General features: G+C 49.1%; 2 protein-coding genes across 6 annotated transcripts; one reads left to right on the forward strand and one right to left on the reverse strand.

The window, feature by feature from the left end:
- Positions 1-3,028: 3,028 nt before the first annotated feature.
- C13H20orf202 (chromosome 13 C20orf202 homolog) lies at positions 3,029-6,762 on the reverse strand. 4 transcript variants are annotated; one of them, XM_081560619.1, is made up of 4 exons: positions 6,684-6,762; positions 6,480-6,567; positions 5,875-6,058; positions 3,029-3,590 (listed from the first exon to the last, which is right to left on the reverse strand). In XM_081560619.1, the coding sequence occupies exons 3-4, from the start codon at positions 5,938-5,940 to the stop codon at positions 3,357-3,359; spliced, it is 300 nt and encodes a 99-aa protein (XP_081416745.1). In that variant the 5' UTR covers positions 5,941-6,058; positions 6,480-6,567; positions 6,684-6,762; the 3' UTR covers positions 3,029-3,356. The 4 variants fall into 4 exon arrangements, with proteins under 4 accessions (XP_081416745.1, XP_081416747.1, XP_081416744.1 ...); XM_081560621.1 differs by lacking the exon at positions 6,480-6,567 and having other exon boundaries at positions 5,875-5,949; positions 6,627-6,696; XM_081560618.1 differs by lacking the exon at positions 6,480-6,567 and having other exon boundaries at positions 6,627-6,696.
- A 2,869-nt stretch (positions 6,763-9,631) lies between these two features.
- On the forward strand, positions 9,632-21,873 carry TMEM74B (transmembrane protein 74B). 2 transcript variants are annotated; one of them, XM_081560617.1, is made up of 7 exons: positions 9,632-10,099; positions 12,943-13,061; positions 13,185-13,241; positions 14,575-14,633; positions 16,523-16,642; positions 16,877-17,037; positions 20,883-21,873. In XM_081560617.1, the coding sequence occupies exon 7, from the start codon at positions 20,924-20,926 to the stop codon at positions 21,623-21,625; it is 702 nt and encodes a 233-aa protein (XP_081416743.1). In that variant the 5' UTR covers positions 9,632-10,099; positions 12,943-13,061; positions 13,185-13,241; positions 14,575-14,633; positions 16,523-16,642; positions 16,877-17,037; positions 20,883-20,923; the 3' UTR covers positions 21,626-21,873. The 2 variants fall into 2 exon arrangements, with proteins under 2 accessions (XP_081416743.1, XP_081416742.1); XM_081560616.1 differs by lacking the exons at positions 9,632-10,099; positions 12,943-13,061; positions 13,185-13,241; positions 16,877-17,037 and having other exon boundaries at positions 14,225-14,633.
- Positions 21,874-27,228: the final 5,355 nt, after the last annotated feature.

Here is a 27,228-nt window from a genome sequence, read left to right on the forward strand (position 1 = left end):
TGCTACTATACCATATGTATATTAATCCCATGAGCTAGATACTATTTTTATCCCTTCTTTTATAAATGAGATAACTGAGTATCAGAGAGGTTGAGTAACTCATCTAAGATCAAAAAGTTAGTAAATGGCCGAGCTGGAAATAAACTCATGTTAACAACTACATAAGTAGGAACATGCAAGTTAAGATCACAAGTTAAGGTCGCAAGTTAAGGTTAACACCATTTTGCACTCAGTATATTGGCAAAAATTAAGAAGATTGATAATACCAAGTGTTGGCAAGAATATGGAGCAACAGGAGCTCTTGGACACAGCTTGTGGGAGTGTAAGCGAATGCCTCATTTTGGAAAATACATTTCTTGTAAACTTGAGTATTCACATACCTCCAATTCAACTCCTTGCTATACAGGTATCTGTCACTTTTCCAAAGTTCACTTTACGCCACCTCACTTGTATGAGAGATCTACATTTGTAACTGTTTTTGTGAATTGAAAGAAAGCCCAAGTTGATTTTCATTTTTACAAAAATGAGTGAAAAGTGAAAATGATGTTCAGTGTCTGATCTGGGGCGAGCTGTTACAGAGGCAGCAAATGCCCTGGGGAGGAGTGGCGGGGGAGGAGGGGGGACTGGGGCCACCAAGCTCCTTCCCCAAGAATTTCCCCAGAAACTGCACTCAGCATCTCTGCACCAGGCCACCATAGCTTTGGTCTGGCTTTGACCTGTGTCTGTGCTTTATCTCAGTTTACCTCATTTTGTGCTGTTCGCAAGATCTGTCTTAAGGTAACTGTTTCTTTACTTTACACAGTTTCAGCTTGTGAGATGTTTCATAGGAACACTCTACTTTTGGATAGTGGGGGAAACCTGTATATCCTAGGGGCACTGTGCCTACGTACATGAACAGAGGTGATCACAACAGCATCGGTAATGGTAGCCCAAAGTTGAAAACTGTGTCAGTCAGAGACAGGCAAGAGACAGAAACCAGCCTAGTTATTTTAACAGAGAGAATTTAATATAGAGAATTGCTAACCAAGTATAAAGTTGTTAACTGGATGACCAAAAGGTTATAAAAATATCTCTAAGATAGAATGAAGGCAGCACTTGCAGGAAGCATCTATCATACCCAGGCCTGAGGGAACAAAGAGAAAAGGCTGAGATTATCAAAACTGAAAAACATAAAGCAGAAGACTTGCAGTACTCCACTTCAGGTATCTGAGAAAGGAGGTGTGCTCAGCTGGGGCTCGAGTCTTGGAAAGCAGGCCAGGGCCAGGAGGGCGGGAACTCAGACTTCAGGGGAGGAGATTCTGGCTGGAGCTGATGGCTCTGCGGTTGGGGGAAGTACCCCATGGAGCTGAACCTAGAACCCAGAGAAGGGATGCTGACTGGTGCCACAGAAGGAATTGCTGAGGTGCAGGAGCATTGCTGGGTGATGCTCATGGGAGCAGGAAGGCCACAGGAAAAGTTAAAGAGAACAAAGATGAAGAAGCAAGTCTTTTCTCCCTCCTCCAGCCCTGCAGTGTCCCTCTAGCTCACCCTGCTTATTGGCAAGGTCTAACCAGCTCCAGACCCATCATCACAGAGCAGGTAATTTTTAAATTTAAAGTATTTATGTTTAACTGTGGTGAAATATAACATAAGATAAATATTATCATTTTAACCATTTTAAGGTGTATAGTGGCATCAAGTACATTCACGCTGTTATACCACCATCGCCATCATCCATCCACAGAACTTCTGTCATTTGGTAACACTGAAGCATGGCAATGCTTCCATGACTCCCTGCTCCCCAGCTCCTGACAACCAGAACTACCTTCTGTCTCCATGAATTTGACTACTCTAGGTACCTTGTGTGAGTGGAATCATACTGTATTTGTCCTTTTGCCACTGGCTTATTTCACTTAGCATTATGTCTGCAAGTTTCACCTATTTATAGCAGTGCTGAAATTTCCTTCCTTTTTAAGGCTGACTAATGTTCCATTGTATGTATGTGCCACATTTCGTTTATGCATTCAGCCATTGATAGAGTACAATTTTTTGTAATATCAAATACTGCATAGAAACCACCCCAGGTTAGTCTGATTATAGACGTTGTATATATAATACAACCCTCCCCCCACCCTTTGCCTCTGTATGCAATGGGTTTACTTTTTCAAAGCCATTAAAAGCAATATCCTAACAACATGCCAGAAGATTTTCAAAAACAAAAAAAAGCCTGATGATAATTGGGCCATCTTAACACCAGGACTTTATTTTCCACCTGTTCCATTTAAAAGTCTTTCTTATAGGCAGATATAATTTTTCAGAGTTATGACTCCATCCCATACAATTGAGGGTTCTGCCACATCATACATCTTGTTGCCTGCCAAACAGGTAGCGTGACAGGGTTATCATTTCTAACCCTGAATGAGGGAAAAACAATTTTTTTCTTGATTTCTCTTCTTTTTGTTTCTTTGACCATCTGGACCGTTTTGGTTGCAAATGAGGGGAGCCCTGCTCAAATCAGCTTAAGCAAAAACAAACTGGTGCCTGAGTTCATAGGTGGTAGTGGTGGAATTTTCTGGTTTTGTGCTCTGGATAGACAACAGGAGTAACTCACAGAACTAGAGTCTGAAACCAGGGACTATCTGGCCTGCCCGTCTCTTGAATGACCCTCTCTCTGCTTCTCTTTGATCAGCCTCTTTCTTTCCTACTGCAGGCAGGTCTCTGTCACCTCACAGTAATCCTGGCTACTGGCAGCCCCAGCTTTGCAACTGCAGAAGAACAAGTATGAAGAGGGTAATGCCAGAGAAGGTTTGTGATTGGCTCTGTCAAGTCACATGGGCCACCCATCGGGCCAATCATGTTGTTAGGATGACGATGAACTGTAATTGGCCAAGCCTGGCCACATGCTGATCCCTATGGCCAGGGTGGTTGTAGGGCCTGTTGCTTTCAGATAAAGGGAAATAAAAGGCCTGAAAACAACCATCAAGTCACTACATGGGGCTCTGTTTTTCACCATGGCAACACTAGATAAACACCCTGGCACACTGAGCTCTTTCTTTGTTTTAATAATCACCTTGTGAGAAATTCCCAAGAATAGGAGTACAACCATGGTGCTGGCCGGAAACCATATAACATGTTTCTGTTTCCCAAATGTATTCACATCCCTTAGCTTATTTGTGAAATACCGATAAGTGGCAGGAGAGGAAAGAGTGACACAGAGAAGCTGAGTGACAGTTCCAGGGACATAGAGTGAATGCGGGCAGGGGTAAATCCAGAGCCCGGACTTCCTGACTCCCATTCCAGGGCTCTCTTTCAACAGCATCACGGACAAAGTTTAGACTGGTTGGGGGAGGGTTAAAGTCAAGGTCATCTCCGGCCTGTTATGGGAGGGAACTTCGTCTGCTGTCTACCCCTTGAAGGAGATGGGCCAGACGCCTGGAGGGAAAGGGTTGGCGGCCCCTGCCTTCAGAGCCTGCTCGAGCTCGGATCGGGGAGGTCCCGCCACTCGACCTGGCATCCTCCCAGTGGACGCTTTCTGCGCGGAGCTCCTCCAGGACACTGTGAAGGTGCCTCAGTGTAAGCAGGAGTCTCTGGTCTTGGTCCTGCATCTCAGCCTAGAAGAGAGAAGAAGTATGTGAGGCGGCGGCCAGAGAACTGGACATTCCCCAGAAAGACGTCTCCTTCACTGTCTAATTGGAGACAAGCCCACAGACTCTCAGAAGCCATGTTTTCACCGAAGCCTCTGTTTCTTCATCTGCAAAGTGGAAAGCAAATTACTTGCCTTCCAAGGATCTCTCCCTTGTTTTAGATCCCACCAGGACTTTGGGGCGGAGGAGGTGATGGCACCCCACTTCAGTACTCTTGCCTGGAAAATCCCATGGACGGAGGAGTCTGGTAGGCTGTAGTCCATGGGGTTGTGAAGAGTCGGACATGACTGAGCGACTTCACTTTCACTTTTCACTTTCATGCATTGGAGAAGGAAATGGCAACCCACTCCAGTGTTCTTGCCTGGAGAATCCCAGGGACAGGGGAGCCTGGTGGGCTGCAGTCTATGGGGTCGCACAGAGTGGGGCATGACTGAAGCGACTTAGTGGCAGCAGCAGGAGCAGGACTTTGGGGGCTTATATGATTCCAGAACTGGAGGAAGAACACCAGACTTTTTGTTCATGGTAGTTGTTGGTGTTACTGATTTGTTCTCTCAGCTGCATAGAGTGATGGACATGCTTCCCTGATAGTCAATTGGGGCTCCTTGGCTGGGCTCCAGAGGGGAGTCCTTGTGTAGTCATGTAAATTCCCGGGGATAGAGGTTAAAGCAGGCTTTACTGGGAAACTTACCAGTCAGGGACCAGTAAGTGGAGACTCAAAACTCATCTCTTGGCATCACGTGGAGGTGGGGGTGCATTTGGGCCTGGGAGGCTCCTCTACCTACAGGTCATTCTCCATACCCCCACCTGTTCTTCCTCCTCATGGGTAGGAGGGAAGTACTTTATCAAATGGAAATCAGCGCTTTGAGTTCAGATACTAAGTAGTCTTAGTGTGGGGGCCCAGTGTTTAGGGGAGCACAAGGAGGGAGCAGCACACAGCCTATAATAAGCTGTGGCTCCTGCTACTGGAGTCCCCTGGACCCATGAGAATCCCTACTGGGTCAGCCCCTCCCACCAAGGTGAGGACAGGGTTGGGTCCCAGCTGGTCTGTTGCCTGGCAACCCAGGAAGGTCATTTTTGGACAATCCATTCTGTCTCTGCATCCCACCCTCCCCCCAGCCAAAAGTAGAAGCTCACGTCGTTTGGGGGTTTTTTTAGTTTTTTAAGTTGTTGAATTGATCAGTCTATTTTTAACGGCCCTCTCCTTCCTCTTCAGGATGATAAATTCTCCCAGGGCTGAAACTGGCATATTGAGATACAAACCTTGGGTGCCCTCTGGGGTTCCCCCAAACCACCTCCTTCTATCTCTTGGCTAGTGTCCCCACATATTATGGGGGCATCCTTCTATTTTTGGACCTGGAAGAAACATCACAAGGAGAGGTGTAAGATATGGCTTCCTGAGCAGTTACTGAGGGACCAGGTAACACCATTCATAAGTTCAGGAGAGTTAGTGCCCCACGGCGTGGACATTTACAGACAGGAAATGGGAGACAGGAGTGAGTGGGGTGGATAAACTTCTCTCGGGCAGGGTGCAGATCCTCCTCCAGGCAGAGAGTCCCGCAGTGAGGATGACAACCAGCTGCTAAGAGGGCTGCTGGCCTCTTTAGGGCTTCTTTGTAAGTGGCATCCAGTTGGGTAACACAAGGCATCTGCTGGAATAGTACTGGCCTTTGCCCCTGTACCTCTTCCCCTCATTCTCACCCCTCTGGCCTTGCACCTCCAAATAAGCAGGAATACCCCAGTGTTTGTGCAAGTGTCTGCTTTCTAGAAGGCCCAGGCTAAGACAGCTCTGGTGTACTTGATTTCCAGCTGGGCTAGGACTGTAAAAGCCAGTGTAGATGTGCCAAGCAAGTACTAAGTGAATGATACCATCGCCTCACCAAATTCTCACAATAACCCTTGTGATGTTAGTACTATTGTTATCCCCTTTTTACAATAAGGAGGCTGAAGTTCAAAGCCATTTGCTAGAGGCCACAAGCCACAGAGATGGGCACATACCAGGACTCAGTGTAATTCTAAAACCAGTCTGGCAAGCACTGCACCCACAGCCTCCTATGTAGGCCACGACCTACTTATCCCAGCACCTGGGGTGGCAACTGTGCACTGTGTGGCTGATCCCAGATGGGACCCTGTGGGGCCTACACCCCAGCCTGCAGCTCTCCCCCAGCCTAAGGGGCACCTGGGAGGTAGGAACCAGGGGACCCTGGAAGATATGGGGTGAAGGTATAAGGTAAAAAGAAATACAAAGCCTTACCAGCTCCTTTCTCAGCCACTCCAGGGTCTGCCCAAGACTCGAGGTTGGCTCTTCTGTTGTTTTCATCTCAGCGTCCTCGGGAGAAACCTTGATGCCGAACTGCTCTGCTTATGGACCTGAGGGATCTTAGACTTGGACAGTCCGGCTCCCTTCTTTGGGCCAGGAGCGGGGTCTGGCTAAGTCACTGAGGATGGAGTTAATGAGAGCAGGAAGTGGCTCACGTTGAAAAATGTAGTTTTTTTTTTTTTTTTTTAAAGGGCTTCAGTACTTTGAACAGAGCAAGGAGGGAGGGAGAAGGAGGGAGATAATTGAGCTACAGATGACTCAGTGCCTGTGGGCTCCAGAATCCAAATCTGATGCCCACAGGATCACAGAAGGTTTAAATGACAAAATTGATAATTATTATGGAAATAGGTGTCCATACTTTTTGGCCATATTGTTTTCTGAGGGCCTGTTTTGTTCTAAATTTTATATATATATATATGTATGTATGTATGTATGTATGTATGTATACACACACATACATACATATACAGATAAGTAAAATCTTATTGGGGGAGGGGATACCACATCTGTGTCCCCAGTCCCCTTCCTCCCTCCCTTACCCATCTGTTCAGTCCATAGATGAGAGAAATGCTCATTTTCCAGAAGAAAGAAAGCCCGCTTTCTTCTGGATGCCCACGCACCCCATTTCTAGCAAATGAGATCAAAACAGAAATTTGCTGTTAGACGTCTTGGAAAATGTTACCTACCTGATGAGGAAAAATGTCAGTGGTGCTCCTCCTTTACTCTTACTTTCTTCTACTTACTTCTGCCTTGAATGTGGATGCGATGCCTGGAGCTACAGTAACCATCTTGCAACCCTTAGATAAAGGCTCAAAAAACTGCAGAGGCACTGAAATCACTCAGTCACAGCATCACCAATAGCATCCGCCTGTTTTATGAGACAGGAAATCCATTTTTAATTGGGCAAACACAGTCCTAATGGACACCCGTGAAGTGGGTATTCTTTAATTTTCTCTTTCAACATATACTTACAAGTGCCTTCTGCTGCTGCTGCAGCTTAGTCGCTTCAGTCGTGTCTGACTCTGTGCGACCGCATGGACTGCAGCCTGCCAGACTCCTCTGTCCATGGGATTCTCTAGGCAAGAGTACTAGAGGGGGTTGCATTCCCTTCTCCAGGGGATCTTCCTCACTCAGGGATTGAACCCAGGTCTCCTGAATTGCAGGCAGATTGTTTACCACTGAGCCACCAGGGAAGCCCTATTGAGTGCCTGCTGTGTGCCATATTCTGCTGTAGGCAGATAGAAGAACAGAGCCCAAAATCAGAGAGAAAAAGGCTGTTCTTTCCTGGAGCTGACATCCTAATGGATGGAAAAAACCAAGATCAAGTTAATATTATGATGCCAATGAATAGGATCTATTCTCACACAGGCTTTAAAACATTTTATTCTATCCACTTGAACTAGGAACTCCAAACTAAGAATTAACATATTGATCACAGATAAGAAGCTGAGGTGACCAGAAAAACAAACTCAACCCAATTTGGAGGGACTTGCCCTCCAAAGGGCAAGCTGTTCATAGATAAAGCTGGGCTACACAAGCTCTTCATAGATAAAACTCCACTGAAGATGAACTCATAGCCCCAGATTACAAACACACAAGGAAATCATCCACCATAAGTGAGAGTCAGCAGACACCTTCAATAGCAGAATTAGACCTCACTTCCCCAAGAACTTCAGATGAGATAACCAAACAGTATTCTGAAAATAATTAAAACCATACAAAAGAATTAAAAAACCTAAGAAAAAAGACACCATTTAAAAAGGGGTATTTTAAAAAAACCTAAATAGAATTAATAGAAGTAAAAATTACAGGAACTGTTTATAAGTTAAAGGAAAATCATGTTTATATAAGTGTAGTTCTAAAAGATAGTTAGGGTGGGGGTACAGGACATAGGGAGGCAGACTGAGACTCAATAGGAGGAAAGGGTTGTTAAGAATTCTTCCAAGAAGTGGGCACTCAGTCAGTGGCATGTCAAGGCATAGCCCAGACAATCAAGGAAGCTGGAAAGGGGCTCCACTGGCTCTGAGATGAGACCTGAAGCATCTTGCCAAGTGTGACACTGACTGGGCAGGGAAGGGGGCCAGGCCACTGTATAGAAAACCAGGACACCTGGTTTCTAAGCCCCGTTCTATCAAATTTTCTATGTGAGCTTGAGCCTCATAGTTCCGTTTTAAGCATAAGGAGGCTCAAAATAGTTACAAAAATGAGTTGTAAGAAACATCACATTTCTCATACCCTGCGGTTTACAGCTTGAGATGCATTCTGACTGCCACACACAGAGAAAATTTTATGGGTAATTTCTCCTAGTTGAGCTGTTACTCTTTATAACCCAAGAGATTACAAGAAACTCTTGTTTGCCACATTCACACCCCTTCTGAACACAGAGGCCAGAAATGATTGCTTCCAGGCAGGTCACCAGGCTTTGTGGCACTGGACCCTGTAATTATGGGACAACTGCCTAGATCAGAAATGGGTGTCCCAAACCAAGGCATTTACCTGTGGACTGGACAGTAGGGAGATCCTTGGCTCATGGGTGATGGTGTAAAAGCAGTCATGTTCTGGGTAGTGACCACATGATCCAATCAGGCCTTCTCTCAGAGAATATGAATCTGATACAGCAAGAGGGGTTGGGTTGTCTCACCAGAATATTATGTAACAAAACTCTCCAAAACTCCATACCTTGAAACAATACTTGTTTATTTTTGCTCTTGAGTTTGTGGTGTGGCTGGGGTGGTCTACACTGGGATTCAGATCTGCAGACCTGAGCCTATGCCCTGGGTCCCTTGTCCTCCTCCTGGAATCATCGGGCTACTGGGGCAAGTTCTTCTCTTGGCAATGCCAGAGGATAAGAGAGCAGGTGGAATCGTGTGAGGCCTTAAGACTTAGGCTCTGAAAATCGCACTGTCACTTTTTCCATGTAAGCAAAGTGAGTCACACGGCCAAGCTCCAAATTAAGAGTATATTCCACCTATGAAGAGATCGTGCCACACGTGTGGTGGAGTTAGGGAGGAATGAAGAAGTGGGGTTGGGATTCTCTTCTAGAAGGAAGTTAGTTCAGAAGAGGGGCCACAGGCCCCAAGGAGCCCAGAAGGAAGGCAGCAAGCAGAAACCATGAGGTGGCAGCAGCAGGAGACCAGAAAGGACTAAAGAGACTTGAAGGGTGATTGAGGACAACCAGCGTTTATTGATCTCTGACTCCAGACCAAACATCGTGATGAGCCCTTGATAACACAACCCCATTTCATCCTCAAAACCTTATGACTGCCATTTCCAAACTGAGTGCCAGGGCACCCAGAGGCACTGCAGAAAGCTCAGAGACACTGCGAAATATTTTAAAAATTTGAGGGAAGCACAATAATATCTGTTGGATACTGGACAAACTACTATTATTAAGTTGTATGAACCTAATTTAACAAACAACCATTAGACATTTCTTTGGTCCTGGGGCACTGTGAAAAAATTACAGAGATGCGAATATGCCGTGAGCTGAGAACATTTGGGAACCTCTGCCTACAAGGTAGGTACCCTTGTTATCTGCATTTTATAGTTGATTGAGAACCTATTATTAAGCCTGTTTTACAGGTGAGGAAACTAAAGCTCACAGAGGCATAGATTTTCCTAGGGTTACTCTGGCAACAGGGTTGGAATTGGAACGTATTCTCCTTGATCTGTGTGGGAAGGTCTTGCCTGTTGTGTTGCCGGGGTGGAGAGTCAATGGGGGCTCGGGTTAGGCATCTGCTGCTGTGTTGGGCAGCCCAGCAGGCTCTCTGCCCAATACAGGCATGGTGTTGATAGGAGTGCTTGGCAGTTAGAGCCTCTAATGCTCTATCCTTGACTTCTAGTGCCAACACCGAATTATCCTGGGAAGCCATATCTTGTGGTTAACCTTTTTTGATGCACTTTCATTTATTTTTAATCCCCCTCTCATGATCCTGGCTCAGAAGACACTTTATTTCATAGGCTTGGAAAGGCTTGGCACGTGGGGAGAAAGGGATGTGGAACCAGGAGGCCTAGAAAGGAAAGAACTTCAACTCCTCAGAGAGGAAAAATGCCCTCACCATTTATCAAAGCCAGAATGGCCATCCACACGTCATCCATGGGCAGCTGGTAACATGGCTTCCATGTGCCAGGCCCTGCCCTGTACACCAGGAGCATAGCAGTGAGTTTTTTAACTTTTTAGACCTCGCACCTGACCTCACAGGGCTCATGATCCAGCTAGCAAGAGAGTTCATTAGCAATCAAGTGGTTCAAAAGTCATACCTTATACCACAAGCCTGGCATATATATGTGAATGAATGAAAAAATTTGCAGATGAAGAAACCACGGCTCAGATGGAGATGTGAGTTACCCAAGCAAGTCAGCAGCTAGGGCAAAATTGCAAGTTGTTCCTCTATAGCCTTTCTCCCATTCACACATGGCAAAAGACTATTCCTAGACTCCCTTGCAGGAAAGTGTGGTCAGATGATTAACTCCTGGTCAGTGGGATATGAATGGAAATGATGTGTGCAATTTCTGGGCTGTGCCCTGTAAAGGAGGGAGGAGGGTTCCTGCCCCTCCCCCTGTTTCTCCTTCTGCTAACTGGAATATAGTTGTAAGGCCTGGAGGTGGAGCAGCCATCCTGGACCATCAGGTGGAGGATGGCAGAGCAACAACATAAAAAGAACCAGGGTCTCTAGTGACTGTGAAGCCACTGTGTCAGCCTTAACCGCCACGAATACTTTCAAATGAAAGAGAAATGAGCTCTGTTTTATCACAGGCACTATCATTTTGGGTCTCCTTATTACAGGGGTCAAACCAATATCCTAAAAATACAGGAGCAGAGCTAGTGAGGGAAGGCAGGTTCCTTGATTTTCCCTACTCAGGTCCTTCCAATATATTTTATTCTCTTCCAAGTGTTTTCTTGTTCGTGACCTAATCTGCTCCTCACAACAGCTCTGTGAGGTCCATAGCAGGGAGAGGATTTCCGTGATGCTCGCCAGGCAGACAGGGAACCCAAGATGCGAGAGTAGTAGCTGATATGCATGGGCAAAGTTATTTCCATCTCTTCGATGGGGCAAGTGGGCTCAGTGATGTCACTGAGCTTTGCCTCTATGTCTGACTCCTCATCTAAGGCCCTACCAACCCTTGAAGGTGGTCCCTCACTTATCCTGGGCACCTTAGCCCTCATCCCCACTTTGTGAAATACAAATGAGGTGGAAGTTTAGCGGAGAGAAGCTTCCACGTTGTAAGAGCCCTTAAACCCGCCTTTCCTGCCACGCAAGCACATGCCATTACAGCAGCCAGCAGGAGCACAGAAATGGAGGACCAGTTGACTCGGAGAGTCCCAACACCACCTCTTCTTCTGTGTTGTTTATCACCTTCCCCACGCCTTCCCTTCAACCCAGACAGCAAGGCTGGTAATCCAAGCATTTGTCTTATACCTGTGCCCTTATCTGTGTACTCATGGGTCCTGAACACACGCCCTGCACCTCTGAGTCCTGTAGCAAACGCTGCCAAGACCCTGCCATATCCCCCTGATATTCCTCTTCTCCACATGTGCCCAGGGCTTCCGACTGCAAAGCACATCTGACTCTCTGCTTAAGGAACATGCTTGACCTGGGCAGAGGACAGTGTCGGCAAATAGGTGTTGGTAGATAAATACCTCTCCTTCCTTAGCTCCTGGGTAGAACAATACTCAGTCCAGCAAGACTGAGTCCCTGGTGTCAGCAGCAGCCATGTGCTCATCAGTGTTCAGGCAGTACATTGGAAGACTTCCCTTCCATGTCTAACTCCCCTATGCCTCTAATGTGCTTCCTGGACCACCTCCCAGATAGACCACTTGCCCTAAAATTCTTGTCTTGGGTTTGCTTCTGGGGGAACTCAACCTATGTCAGGTCCCATCCACGCGTGCCCTGTATGTGAGTCCTGTGTACCTCTTCTGTGCATGAGTGTCCTGTATAGGATATATGAATATCTTAACCCTCCTGCCCTGTACGCAGGCACCCTGTGTACGTATGTCCTACACACGCCTGTCTCATGCCCAGGTACCCAGGACACAGCTCTGTGTCCACTTATGTCAGGGCAGCAAGGCCTTTGATCCTGACGAGGTGGTGGAGACTGAGAAAGCAGAGTGGAATGGTGGGAAAAGTGTAATTTCTTGGCCCCAACTAGCTTTGAGTGTGACTCTGAGGCAAGCTGCCCAATTGATTTGAACCCCAATTCCCTCCTCCGGTGGATGAGTAGGAGGTAAAACTGAAAGTGGTGGGGAGAATAGGCATGCAGCCAGTCAGCCTTGGGACTTTGAGGTCCTCAAATCCATCTGGAAGTCAGAGGCCCTTGGCTCTGGTTGTACTTCTATTAATACTATCCCTCAGGGTGGCCACAGAACACTCTCTTCTGTCTTTGGCACTCAATTTTCTTAGACATTAAAAAGGGGATTAGGATTCCCCTGGCTGTTTAACGATTAGGACGTGGTGCTTTCACTGTGGTGTCCTGGGTTCAACCCCTGGTCAGGGAACTAAGACCCTGCAAACCATGAGGTGCGACCAGGAAAAACAAAAAAGGTCAGGGGGAATAACAACAGCTCAGGAATTTTGCACCTGCTTTGAAAATTATGACAGAACTCAGCACTGTGGTTATCTGCACTGAGTTGGGGTCTGGATTTGAACCCCAGAAACATTGTAAACTGGTTGTGTGACCTTGGGCAAATTATTAATCATTCTTGCCTCCACTTCCTCATCTTAAAATAGAGATAATAATAGCACCAGTGATCCATGCCTCTTAGTATTCACAAACTTATGTAGACCTCCCTGCCCTTGACTCTGGGCTGGCCTGGGAGCTTCCCTAAAGCAACAGAATGCAGCAGAAGTGACCTTGTGCCAATCTCTATTATTAACATCTTATATTAGTATGATAAGTTTGTTACAATTAATGAACTGATATTGATGTATTATTATTAGCTAAAGTCCATATTTTATTCAGATTTCCTTAGTATTTGCCTGATGCTTTTTTTTTCTGTTCCAGGATCTCATCCAGGACACCATATTATGTTTAGTCATCATACCTCTTTAAGGCTCCTCTAGGCTGTGACAGTTTCTCAAGACTCTCTTTGTTTTTGATGACCTTGACAGTTTTGAGGGCAGGTACTTTGTAAAATGTCCCTCAGTTGGGATTTGTCTGATTTTATCTCATGGTTAGATGGGGGTTATGGGTTTGGGGAGAGAGGTCACAGAAGTAAAGTGCCATTCTCATCACATCATATCCAGGATACCTACGATCAACATAATTTGACTGCTGAGGCTGACCTTGTTCACTTGGCCAAGGTAATCAGGTTTGTCAGTTTCTCCCTTTCAAAGTTATTCTCCATTCCCACTTCCACATTGTACTCTAGGAAAGGTACTCTGCTCAGCCCACATTTAAGGATTGGGGAGTTACGCACAGATAATAGAGAACAAACTAGTGGTTACCAGGACGGGGAAGGGCAATACAGGAGTAGGAGACTGGGAGATACAAACTTTTGTGCGTAAGATAGGCTACAAGGATGTACTGTACAAAATGAAGGAATATAGTCAATATTTCTTAATAACTATAAAATGGAAAGTAATGTTTACAAATTTTATTTTAAAAAAATCTCTACACAGAATTCTTAAAAAAAGAATTGGGAGTTATGTTGCTCTTCCTTGAGGGTGGAATATTTGGAATTCTTCATCAGAGATTTATCCTTTTCCCCCATTTTTGCATTTATCATATTTTAGGTTACAATTCAATATTACTTTATTTATTTTTGATCAGATTTTTCTAAGTTTGGCTATTAGGAGCTCTTTCAGTCAACTCCTATGTCTTTTGACATAGCCCCATCAGTGTGTGTGTGTGTGTGTGTGTGTGTTGTTGGTTCCTTCTTTGTTTTATGGCACTATTAGATGCTCCAGGTTTGTCTTGTATGTTTTCTGCTTCAGTCCCTAGCATCAACCATTTCTCCCGGGTTCCTTTTATTGGAGAGTGGTATTAGAAACCAAGATCTGGGCAGTAGGTGTGCTTGTTACTATGCAATATCAGGCAGCCAGGTCCTCTTAGCTGACAGAGAAAGGAAATGCAGTGTATACTAACTTGTGTGTATACACAATTACAGCTGTATATAAAATGTATCATAAGTATGTAATCATCTGTATCAATATTATGCTAAACATGAATTTATACTAATATCTCCAACTCAAATCCATTACCACATGGATCATTGGAGGCTCCTCCTCAGGGTCATTTTTTATGATTGCAATGTTGCCAGGTAACATAGTGACATATGTTTATCGGTTTCCAAGGAAACAGAGCTAGACAGTTAACCAAAGGTCAAATTCTCACACAGAAGAGGAAAAGTTTTTGTTAACCCTTTATTCACACTGATCCATGACTCCCCACTGCTTTGGGGACAAAGAACCAACTGCTTGGCTTACAAGTATTTGCAGTGACCTGGCTTACTGATAGTCCAGCCTCATCTCCCATGTTGCTTATTGAGCCCTTCTGGGCAACCATCCTGTCCTCCATCAAGCCTCACACTCACCACACTCCCTTCTACCCAGAGCCTTTGCCCATGCCAGTCCCTCTGCTGGGCCTTGCTTCCTTGCTGTCTTTTACCTGGCTGCCTCCTATTCATCTTTCCAGTCTCAGCTCAGCCCTCGATTCTGCAGGAGAACGTGGAGCCATCCTGTCTCCCAAACAAGGTCAGCACCTTGCTGAAAGCTTGCAGGATACCTTTGCTTTGTGGCAATGTTACCTTTGCTTATCCTTTCCTCCCACTAGAATATGAACTTCTAGAGGGTAGGGTGGGGATGGAGTTGTCTTGATTAATCAGTACATAATAGGAGCTCAATAAATGCTCATTTTCTCCATTCTTTATTTGTTAAACATTTACCAAAGGCCTCCTTTGTGTTGACTCCTTTTCTAGCATCTGGGGATACAGCAAGAGGGAATCAGGCAAAGCCTCTGCCTCCTAACATTTATATTTTAGTGGTGATGACAATAAAGAAAGAAATAAGCAAATGTCAGAAGTTGATAAATATTGTGGAGAAAAATTCAGAATTAAGGAGTAAAGGGTGCTGGGATACTGCTAGTCTTAAAAAGATGCCATGGGAAAGTGTCTCTGAGAAGGTGACATTTGAACTAAGATGTGAAGGATATGAGGGCAAGCTCTGGGGGGCCTCAGGAAGAAGAGTGTCCCAGGCAGAAGGAACAGCAAAGGCAAAGGCTGAGGCAGGGAACTGTGAGCACTTTACGGGGAGTACTTCATCTAGTCCCATTACCCTTCAGTTCAGTTCACTTCAGTCTCTCAGTCGTGTTTGATTCTTTGCGACCCCATGGACTGCAGCATGCCAGGCTTCCCTGTCCATCACCAACTTCCGGAGCTTGCTCAAACTCATGTCCATCGAGTCGGATATGGTGGGATGTTTTATAGGGAGCATTTCATCTAATCCCATTACCCTTACTGAGTCTACTTCACAGATGAGGAAACAGCTCCAAGAGGGGCCCCTTCACACAAGGGTGGTGGAGCTGAGATTCCCTTGGGAGTCTGGTGCCACAGACAGCTTTCTTCTGAAGTCTCCCAACAATAGGCTTTTTCTGGTGGCTCAGATGGTAAAGAATCTGCCTGCAATGCAGGAGACCCAGGTCCAATCCCTGGGTCAGAAAGATCTCCTGGAGAAGGGAATAGCAACCCACTCAGGTATTCCTGCCTGGAAAATCCCAAAGCTACCATCTTGGGGTCGCAAAGAGTCGGACTTGACTGAGCAACTAAACAACAACAATAGGCCAGGCCTCTGGAAGGCAGGAAGAGATTGAAACCCTCCCGCTCCTCCCAGCACTGGAAGTCCTGCCCAGGTCTCCATCACCCAAGCCTCAAAGGCCTGGGCACCTGGCTTCTGGGGCCGCCTCTGCTGTCCTGCTTGTCAAGGATGGCACAGGCCTTTGGAGCGGGACAGGTCAGGCTCTACCATGATGCAGCTGAGGACTCAGGACAGTGCCTCTACTTCCGGATGGTTTACCTCTGCTGACTCCTCCAAAGCTCCTGGAGTCTGCATTTTCATGATCCCATTGGCAGAGGCGAACACTGAGGCTCAGCGAGGTGGGAGGATTCCACCTGAGGCCACCAGAGTGAGCTGGTCACAGAGATTTCCAGAAAGCCGGTGATCTTTAGCTCCAACTCCTCTCTGGGCTTGGCTTGGCCTCCCAAAGAGGGAGTGTCTCCTTAACTTTGGTGCACTAGGCACTTCACTTAATTGAAGTGAAGTGAAATTTAATTCACCTTAGTCTGAGCCCCAGAAGGAAAGAAACGGTGAAATGTGTCCCACTACCACCTGTCCACCCACTCCCACGGCTGGGCTCTGGGAGTGTCGGTGTCAGGGGGCCCTGTTCTCCAGGACCTGCCAGTTTGAGGAAGGAGGCTGGCACTCCCTGAAAACCACAACCCTCAGAGATAAGGACAATAACGCGGGCCAAGAGAGCACAGCTGGAAGAGCCCCTGGGGCCAGGGAGCCTGTGGGGTTACCGGGTGGGCTTCCCAGGGGAGGGGGCACTACAGGGGTTGGTTCATCAGAGGCTTTCTTTCCGCCTTCAGGTGGCGCCCTCGAGTCACGGAGCCGCACGCGCCGGAGAAGAGCATCCCGCCCTGAGGACCTCGGAGAGGACCCCGAGTCCCTCCTGCCGGCTGCGTGTGTGGGAGGGGCTGAGAAGCGGAGTAAGCGTGGGGACCCGGCGCAGTAGGGGCTCCCCAGACGAGGGGCGAGGCCAGCGGCCGAGGGAGGGTTCTTCTTCAGCACCCACCCCGCGCCCCGCCCCTGCGCCCGGGCCGGCTGGAGGCTTCGGTTCTGGGTACCCAGGTGCTGGGGAACCAGACCTGCCCCAAGGGGAGGCGGAGGAGGATGGAGCCGCGTCCCCCGACCCTCGCCCCAGTCCATTACCCTCCTCCCAGTGCCTCCCGGAGCTGACTCCCGGCGCCCTCACCGGCCGCGGGCGGAGCTCGAGCGGCGGCGCTCGGCGATCCCCGGCTCCCGCCCCTTCCCCGAGCCTCCGTCCCCGGAGCCTCCCTGGCGGTCCTGGCCGCCGCCGTACGGCCCCGCGCGGCGCGAGCAGGTACGTGCGCCTCGGCCGCGGCTCCGGGCCGGGCCCGGCTGGGAAGGGGGCGGGAGAGGAGGGGGGTGAAGAGGAGGCGGCGGTCGGGCCCGCTCTCCCCCCGGGCTGCGCCGCAGCACCGACACCGGCTGCGGGAAGAAGGCGGGCGGTCGCCCGGGGAGGACGCGCCCTCCCCGTTGCCCGGCGGCGGCTCGGCGCCCTCGCCTCCCGCGCGGGGAGGTGGGGAGGTGAGGAGGGAGGCTTCGCACAGGTACGCACGCCAAGAGGGAACTGCTGCGGGCGGCGGGAGGCCAAGGACCCGAGGCGGAGAGGGGCGGCCGAGGAGAACTAGCCTGACCTCGCGGCCCGGCCGAAGGACACACGGCGAGGGAACCTGGGCGCACGCGGGTTCTCGCAGATCCCGGCCTCCCTGGGCCGCCTGGCCGCCTGGCTCCCGGCGCCGCTTGGCCCGGTCCGGCCTGGCCCGGCCCAAAGGCATTTGTGGTCAAGGGCAGGAGCAGGGGGGTGTGAGCTGCAGGGTGGCGGGCGCGTGGGTGCAGCGGGCAGCCGGGGCTGGAGCTTTTTGCTCGGAACTTTGGATATCACAGTGTGGATATCTGAGCGCCCGAGGCTTTGTGTACAACTCGTGCGTGTGTCTGTCGACTGGGTTTTGTGAAGCGTACCCACGCCCGCTGTGCGTCTGTTTTCCTCGCGTGTTCGTGCACGCCAGTGCGTGAGGTGCTGGACTTGGGCGGTTCTTGATGGATCTTAGCAGTCCTGAGAGTAGTAAACTGTGTGTGTGTGTGTTACCAACTCTATCCTTTCTTGGGGCGGGCGTGTGTGTGTTTGTGTGTGTGTGTGTGTGACCAGCTCTGTCCTTTCTTGGGGCGTGGATACCATTGTGATGTATGGATCTCTGGTTGTATTGTGTGGCTTCCAGTGTCTGTGGATGCTGCATATGGAAAAGGCCCCTGGGGGTCTGAGTGTGGGACCAAGGTATACCTTTCAGGTCCTGTTGGACTGCAAATGACATTGAAGTGTAACTGGTACAGCTGTGGGGTGTGAGCAGTGGACAGCCAGCATCATTGTCAGCTTGTCTGTTTCTGCTTATGTTTTGAGTAATTGACTGGGCATGCCCTTGTAACTCGTAGGTGTCTCTGAACCTGTGTGTCAAGAGACATAGCAACTCTGTGTAAGAAGGAATCTTATTTTCCTCCACCCTCTTCCTAACTCTGCTGGCATCCTAAGGAAAAAGTTTTGGCTTCCTGCCAGGTGAAAGAGCCCTGCTCCAAGAATCTGAGTGTCCTGGGTTTCTTCTGGGATTTGGAGGCATCAATGTGCTGGTCGGGGAAGAGGGCTCCTGGGCCCCTCCAGGGGCTGAGTTCTAGAGAAGATGCTGAAGACCTGGGTGGGGGACCACTTCTGGACACCAACTGGGCAGGAGTGGTCACTGCTGGTCCCTGTTACTGGCTGGGCACTCAGGAAAATGCATTTGGTGCCAAAAGTAAAAAAAAGAAAAGCCAATGAACACACCTCTCCTCTTGATTTACTGGAAAGTGGGAGCAGTTTGGCCAAAGCCTGGCCGGGAATAGGACTCCCCATCCTGTTGTGTGGGAAGGATTGTCTGCCTGAGCAGGTTGTAAAACCATTTCTGAGGACTGGCTGTGTTCCAAGCCTTGTGCAGGGGGTTGTGGACCCAGACGTATCCCTGCCCTCAAGCTGCTCACGGTTGCTGTTCAACAGTGGCATAAAGTAGAGAGTCTACAAGTGTGGCCTGGAAGACCAGGGAAGGAGGGCCAGATGATGCCACTGGCATGAGAGTGTGTGGGTTTTTAGGCTTTTAGGTGATAACAATTCTTGGGGAACCTGTATTCAGCTCCTGACCCCGACATGTATGCCATGGGATCTTGGCTACATTTTGTAAAATAGAGATAGTAACAACTGCTCATGGGGCTCGTGAAGGTTATGCGAGATACTCCTGAGTGAAGTGTCCACACTAGGGCCCACTAGAGAGTGTAGGTGCTCAGTAAACATTTTTTAAATTGAAACTCAGGCAGAAGGGACATGGTGATCGAGATGGGTTGTAAGTGGAAACAGGCTTTGTACTCAGATGAAAGGCCCTGTGTGTGCTAAGAGGAGGTGTCTGATGCAAGTCCATGTTGGATGGAAGATCAGAAAGATCGAAAAACGTGCCTTCCCACAGAGGCTCTTTGAATTTCATTCATTCATTCATTTCATTCATTTTCACTTCGTTCATTTACTTATATCCTCTCTCTTTCCCACATACACACACACTGAAGCAGGGAGCTTTGGAGAATAAACTCAGGCACAGGGAGGCAGAGAAGTGTCTAGAATCCTGCGTATGTGTGTGTAGACACCCTAGGGCACGTAAGGCACTCTGCACCTGGGGGTCTCTGTGCTGTGTGTGGACTTGGGTCTGGGATGTGTGTACCCACAGGGTGTGGGTGTGCATGGGGACGTGGTGGTCAGGAGTTCTACATGCCAGGGGGGCACCTGCTGGGGGCGCACCAGATCTGCTTGAGGGAGACTCCATCATCAGCTCCCGCTGTGTGGCTGTGAGGGAAAGGGGGCTAGGGTTGTCAGGTTCATCCATTTTGCAAGAGAAGCCAGGCATCTAAGGTTTAAAGTGTAGAATCTTTTGCTTTTTATATATTGGCAACTGCTTCACCAAAAAAAAAAAAAAAAAAGAACAGACCAGAAACATGAAAAAGCAAAACTCCTATGAGCCAAATATGGCCCATGGGCTGTAAGCTGGTATCCTTTGGCGCATGTGCTGTCTATGTGGGCAGGTGCTCAGGTACTTGGGTGGGGTGTCTGCTCTTTGAGCAGAGAGCCCCTCTTCCCTGTCCTCTCCCAGCTCCCCTTCTGTCATCCTCATCCAGGTCCTCCCATTTTCTATTTATATAAAGGCATTTGGCCTTGACCTCAGTCATGGCTCTCAAATATGCTCTTCCTTCCTCTTTGCCCTCTCAGCCCCTATGTGTCCCCTGACTATACTGGGTTCCTCTCTGGACCTCTGGCCTCTACTGTCCTCCTTCCCATCGTGACTGTTCTCCATACAGCAGCCAGAGAGAGCTTTCCAAAACCCAGGGGGATGTTAACCCTCCCAGCCCCAACGCCTTGCCTCCCTGGCTCCTTGGCTTGGTTTTCAGAGGATTTAGAGAGCTAGTCCCAGCTGACCTCCAAGGCAACCCCTCTTCCTCTCCAAAATGCCCTTGTCCCCTCTTGCTGCTGGGGGATTTCCCACTTATCCTCTGAGATTTGGCTCAAATGCCACCAACTCCTAGAAGCTACCCTAACTTTCTCCTCTTTGTTCATACAACCACCTTCATCTCCCCTTCCCCTGCCCCTAGTTATCATTTCATCACAACAGTGTCCATTAATTGAACTGGTGGGGGCCTTACATGCCTTATTTTATGAAATAGAATCCTCACATCAACCCTACGAGGGAAGCATTTTGCTTATTCCCACTTAACAGATCATAAAATTGAGTCTGGAAAGATCACCTCACTTGCCCAAGCTCAAGTGGTGATTCTGGGATTAGAACCTGATATCTACCCTATTTAAATTCCCTCCATCATAATAATAGCTCATTGCCGGTACTTACTGAGAATTTACTATTCTGAGGACTTTATGTGGATTATCTCAATCCTCACATCAGCCTTTTTAAGTAGGAAGTAGTAGTATTGCTGTCATTCAATAAACGGGGAAGCTGAGGCCCAGAGAGGATTCGGGCATTGCCCAAAACCCACATGCCTAGCAGCAGGCCTTGTGTGATGTCTGGCACCAGCAGGCTGTCAGTAATAGAGGTCTGCTAAATTCCACTTTTCTGTTTTCTCTTCTAGCTACCAAGGGGCCAAGGGATGAGCTGGGGTCCGCCTTCCCAATGGCATCTCCCCCTGGTCTGGAACTGAAGACACTGAGCAATGGTCCCCAGGCCCCAAGGAGACCAGCATCTCTGGGTCCAGCAGCCCCAGCTAGGGAGGGTGTGGAAAATGCCTGCTTCTCTTCAGAGGAGCACGAGACCCATTTCCAGAACCCTGGGGATGCCAGACCAGGCCGCTCCCCCAGCCCTCCTGGGGGCCTTGGCCCCTCACGGCCCCGATCCCAGAGAGACGACGTGTCCCTGCATTCAGAAGAGGAGCCAGGCCTGGAGCCCATGAGCCGCCCGGTGGATTACGGCTTCGTCTCTGCTCTGGTTTTCCTGGTGAGTGGGATCCTCCTGGTGGTGACTGCGTACGCCATCCCCCGTGAGGCTCGCGTCAACCCAGACACGGTGTCAGCGCGGGAGATGGAACGGCTGGAGATGTACTATGCACGCCTCGGCTCACACCTGGACAAGTGTATCATTGCAGGCTTGGGGCTGCTCACGGTGGGCGGCATGCTCTTGTCCGTGCTGCTGATGGTCTCACTGTGCAAGGGCGAGCTGTACCGCCGGCCTACCTTCGTCCCAGGCAGGGGCTCCAGGAAGACCTACGGCTCTATCAACCTGCGCATGAAACAGCTCCATGGGGATGGGGGCCAGGCCCTGGTGGAGAATGAAGTCGTCCAGGTCTCAGAGACCAGCCACGCCCTCCAGGGGTCTTAAGTAAGAGCCCACCGTGTCTGGCTGCTTCAGCTTCAGGGTGACCAGGCCCCCAAGGCTGGAGTTTTGGAGCGAGCTCCACCGAGGGCCCTGTGGAAGGAGTCGTGGGTGCAGGAGGGGGAGCTTGGGGCCTGGTCCAGGCTTCGCTTAGGAGAGCGGCCCCTCTGTCTGTTTTGTAGCTTGAGGTTTTGCATAAGGTTTTGTTTGAAGGATGGCTTCTGCTGCTAAAAATACAAAAGTCTGGAAACCGCTGCCCTTGGAGGATGAGGTTTCTTGGCATTTCTGTGGATTGAGAGCTGTTTGAAAGGCTGCCCATTCCTGTTCCCCATGCCTTGGGGAATTCCGGGATCTCTGCTGTCCTCATCAGCCACCTATGGGTGTTGGGTGACCTTGGAAGGACCCCTTGCAGCCCTGACCGTCGAAGGTGGGAGGTGGCTTCATGATGAGGGGAGAAGTCATCCCTGGGATGACCTCTCCTCTCCAGGCCTCAGTCCCCCTGACTGTGATGTGAGAGGGGTGGCCACTCCAGTTCTGCCCTAGGAATTCCCATATAGAATAGGAGCCCAGTATCTGCATGTGGCCACTCCGTCAGGGGAGGAGAGTGTCAGCAGGTGCTGACCATTTTCCGTGCCATTTTCTGACCAGGGTTGCCACCACTCACACAGCCAGCTTCTCCCACGGTCCTGCTAAAGGAGCCCTTAAGTCCTCAGGTTAGGCTGGGCTAAATACAGTTTGCGACAGCCTGGTTTCAGTCTTGGGATCGAATTACCTGCAGTGACTAGCACAAGTTTTACAGTCATGTGCGCAGTTTTCATTAAGTCCCTGGACAAGGGGCAGGGGGTCTTTCAAATAAGAAAGGGTGAGGGCTTTGCTGTATTTCTGTGGACACAGTGTGGGCCTTCATTACCTCCCCTTCCTCAATAGTATGTCTCTTAGGCATAACCTTATTCTGGGAACAGGAAAGAAAAAAAGTTTTTTTTACCTTGAATTTGTAACCTTCCTTCCCCAACCCCCCTAAGCAGTAAAGTGCAGCCACAATTTATCTGGGGAAGAAATCAGGCACACATTCTGGTGGCCTGGAAATTCTAGCCACATTGATCACCATTTGTTCTGTTTCTCTTAGTCAAGTGTTTTCTAGGCTCCATTCAGACTCTCTTTAAACTACTGACAAAGAAAGGAAGTGGGTCCTAGTGGGCAAGGAGATAAAGGTGTTTGAGGACTGGGGGGAGGGTATCATCCATTCTGAAAGGCTCTAGAGGCTTTGAGAATACATGCCTTCTAGGTCACTGGTTTGAAGACTCTAACGGGGTCATTTCAGTGAGCCCCCGAACCCCTGCAGGTTCTGTGCACTCCGTCTCAGTTGGCCATGTGGGTCACTGATCCTGATTCTTGGGGGTGGGAGAGTGGGGTAGGCATGGGGTCTGTAGACTAGAGCAGCCCTGACTATCTGTAACCTGAGCCCTTAGTCCGGTGAGTTGAACATCTGGACGGTGTAACATTATCGCTTCTATGACGGATCAAATATCTGCTTCTGCTGGCAGGATTTGCCAGGAGCAGGGGGCTGAGGGAGGGCTAGAGAGGACAAAGGCTATGCATCTTGGCCTGTCAGATTCTGTTTCTGCTGTTGAAGAGGTGTGGTTTGAAAAGGACAAAGCCTCGAGATAGTGAAAGATTCACAAGTCAAGGCTCCAAGCGAGGAGTGGATGCACGAAGTGGCAGGAGCCACTCTAGGTAGAAGAACTGAACATCCCAAATGATGGGCTCAGGCCTTTCAAATCCATAATGATAATAATAAAAATATCAATCCTAGCCAAATGGATGCAGGCTATCCATTTGTGACAGTGGGATACTCATTTGGAGACTAAATCTGTTGAGTGGATGCATCCGGGACCATCAATTCCTATCAGTTTAAATGCTGTGAATTGTGTTTAGGGGCTAAATCTGTTAGAAGGTTAAATTCCAGGAATCTCAGGTTTTCTCTAAACCAGAGAAGCATGCTTTGCATCCTAATGCACCCTTTAGAAAATGTGTAAAATGAATGGAGGCAGTCATTTCTTTGTTGATGAGTTAAGAAAACTTAAGTGATGCCAAAAACATTTCCCCAAGATTGCAGCTGAGATGGCCCAGCCAGTGGATCAGAAACAGGGTCAGGAGGGAGCAGGGCATAGGATGCTGAGAACTTTCTTTGCAGGTTTTTTTGGGGTGTAGCTGTGAAGTGGTCCCAGGGGACCCTGTGGTGGCTGGAAGGTGCCCACATGTAGCAACTGCATCTCCTACTTGAAAGGCTACTAGAGTCCCCAGACCTTGCTTTTCCTGGGATATGAGAACAGATACTGAATTTGGAGTTGGTAAAACCTGGGCTTCAGGGTCTGCCATTTCCTGGCTGTGTGACCTTGAGCAAGGTATTGTACCTCTCTGAGTATCCTGAGTATTGTTTTCTTTGTGAAGTGGGAGGAATGAAAGCTCATCCTCAGCCTCCTTTCAGGGAGAGGGAGGTTGGGAAAAATCAGAGATAAGCTGCAGGCCTGAGTGTATGAGGTCTTCTCCATGATCCCTCTTCTTTCTCACCCCGGTTGGAGATAACTGGATTCGGCCTAAAACTTCAGGGTCAACCCTTCTGACTTTCTTCTCTTGCCTCCCACCCTACCGATCAGCAGATCTCATTGGTTCCTTCTCTGGAATCTGACTCCTTAGTCACAACTGCCCAGTCCAGGATGCTCATTTGAGTCCTAATTCCTCTCCTGCCCACCCTCCACCTCAGCTCTTGTTCCACTGTGCAGCCAGGAGGATCCTTGTTGTTGTTCAGTCTCTCAGTTGTGTCCGACTCTTTGCGACCCCATGGACTGCAGCACTCCAGGCTTCTCTGTCCTTCACCATCTCCTGGAGTTTGCTCAGACTCGTGTCCATTGAGTCGGTGATGCCATCCAACCATCTCATCCTCTGTCATCCCCTTCTCCTGCCTTCACTCTTTCCCAGCATCAGCATCTTTTCCAATGAGTTGTCTCTTCGCATCAGGTGGCCAGAGTATTGGAGCTTCAGCTTCAGCATCAGTCCTTCCAGTGAATATTCAAGGTTGATTTCCTTTAGGACTGACTGGTTTGATCTCCTTTGAGGATCCTATTCAAAAGTTAATTAGGTCAGGTTGCTCCTGCTCCAAACTGTCCTATGGCTCCCTCTTACTCCAGGCAAAAACTACCATTCTCGCCAGTCAAGGATGCATTTACAAGGCCCCTCACTTGTGCAAGCTCCTTCCAAGGCCCTAAATCACACTTATTTATAATTCTGATTTTTCCAAAAAGGATGGCTCCCTAAATTTCATAGGCTTCAGATCTATCCCTCACGGTGGCGTATGAAAGCACTACACAGTCTGGCCCCTGTGCTGCTCTGACCTGTCCCATCCTAGCCTCTGCTCACTCCACTGCAGCCACGCTCGCTCCCTGTGGGCACATGCCCACCTCAGGGCCTTTGCACTTGCTGCTCCTTCTGCCTGGAAGGCAACCCTTTCCTGTGGGCCTTTGGGCGAATCATCCCACCTCTCTGGTGTTCCAGAGAGAGACTGAAAACATTCCCAACCAGTCTCCACCTTCTCTGGGGACTGAGGGGATCAGAAAACACAAGAAGAGGGCTTTCCAAAGTTAAGACGGTGGTGCTGAGTCTAGAGAGTTTTGGAGGGGCAAGAGGAGGGAAAGGAAAGGAGGCATTATGAAGCTGCAGGAGGCAGGTTCTGTCTAAGGGATCTGTCTTGGAGGAAGGGGGAGCATCACTGGCACTGACAGAGTCAAGGAGATGCCTTCAGATTGGGTCTGTTGGTTTCTCCCAAAAGACTGGGCTCCTCCTGATGTCCCTGAGGAGGTGAGTTTCAGCTAAGGGAAGGAGAAGCTTGTTGAGATCTTGCCCGGATTGGAATGGTAGGGAGCTCCTTGTCAGTGGAGGTATGTTAGCATTTACTGGTCAGGTGTTGGGTCTCTTCAGGGAGAAATATAGTGGAATTTGGGTAGGATTTAGCCTCAAGGCTTCTAACCCTCTCTCCTTGGAGGAGTGGCCAGAGCCTGGCTAAAGACAGTAGCAATGTTGGTTTTGCTGTATACTCTTTTCTTTGGTCCCAACACCCTCTCCCCCAGATCAACCCTATTCCTGGGTTGGGTTGTTCTGGAGCAGATGGGCAGGCCCAAGAGATATGTATGGTGCAGAGGGTAGCAGGATTACTGCCTTCCTCCTCCCAGGGGACCAAGTACCTCTGAGCTTTCTCCCTACTCCAGTCTTAGAGACTGGGGGCAGAAGCCCTTATGGAGGGAGTTCACTGAGGACCATCCATCACCTGAAGTTTAAGGGCACTGGCTCTGGAGTCTGATTGCCTGGATGCTTGTGTGCATGTGTGCTCAGTTGCTCAGTCTTGTCCAACTCTTGGTGACCCCATGGTCTGTAGCCAGGCAAGAATACTGGAATGGGTTTCCATTTCCTGTTCCAGGGGATCTTCCTGACCCAGGGCTCGAACCATGTCTCCTGCATTGCAGGTGGATTCTTTTACCGCTGAGCCACTGGGGAAGCCCGCCTGGATGCTGAGCCAATGTCTAACACCCCTGAGCCACAGTTTCCTCATCTGTTAAATGAAAGCACCTTCCCCATAAGGCATAGTGAGCAGTAAATGAGATACCTATAAAGCACTGAGCATAGTGCCTGGCACTTCGTAATTCACTCAATAATGTTAACTATTCATTTGCTTGTTCGTTCACACCTAATCTGTATTCTTCCCTGGGGGAGGATCTATGGGGACACGTGGGCCCTGCCCTTGACCTGGTCACAGATTGTCTGGAGAAACAGGACAGTGTACAGGGAGCTGTTTATGTGTGGACAGGGGTGGAGGGTGTTGGCACAGAGGAGGGATCTGATTAAATTGAGGTCAAGCCAACTTAATCTCCTGGGTCTGGGGGAAGGTTAGTGAGTGGAAGGATCTTCTGGCAGGAAAGCTGGCCCCAGGGGAGCAGGGAGGACAGGGGAAGAAGGTGCCTGCCATGCCAACCTCTTCCTGGGTGGCAGGCATCTGAGCCAATAATGACTTAGGGTAAAGGGTACTCAGGAAAGGCCATCTCTCTCCCTTTCCTGATTTTTCATTTCATCCCATCTCTCCCTATCTTCCTCTTTTTTTTATTCTTCTGTGTTTACACCTCCTTTCACTAAAGCCATTCCTGGGGGTTAGGCACCCACAGGTGTGTTGCTACTATTGCTGCCTCACCTGCCAGCCATCTGACTCTCTTCTTGAGAGTGTCTTCCCTCCTCTATCAAAGACGAAAGCAGGGGCCCAAATGCAAATGCCCATAGACTTTGGCAGGTGACATTCACTAATGAAGCAGGTGGCAATAGACAGCAGTGGCAGGATTAAAAGGGTGTCTGCTTCAGTTGATTGGCTGTTGCCCTGGTGGATGGGCTCAGGGTTGTCAGAGCTCCTGATTTTTCAAGAGCAGCTGGACATCTGGACATTTGCATGGGTAAAAAGGATTATCCCACTGCCTGAGAATTGTGACAGGCCAGAACTGAGGACAAAGGAGTGTCCAATGAGATGGCACATGCTAGAGTCAGACATCCACCCCCTCCCTGGCCCAGGGCTT

The sequence above is a fragment of the Giraffa tippelskirchi genome, chromosome 13 (assembly GCF_054371585.1).
Source record: "Giraffa tippelskirchi isolate mGirTip1 chromosome 13, T2T-mGirTip1v1.2.pri, whole genome shotgun sequence".
NCBI classification, from domain to species: Eukaryota; Metazoa; Chordata; class Mammalia; order Artiodactyla; family Giraffidae; genus Giraffa; species Giraffa tippelskirchi.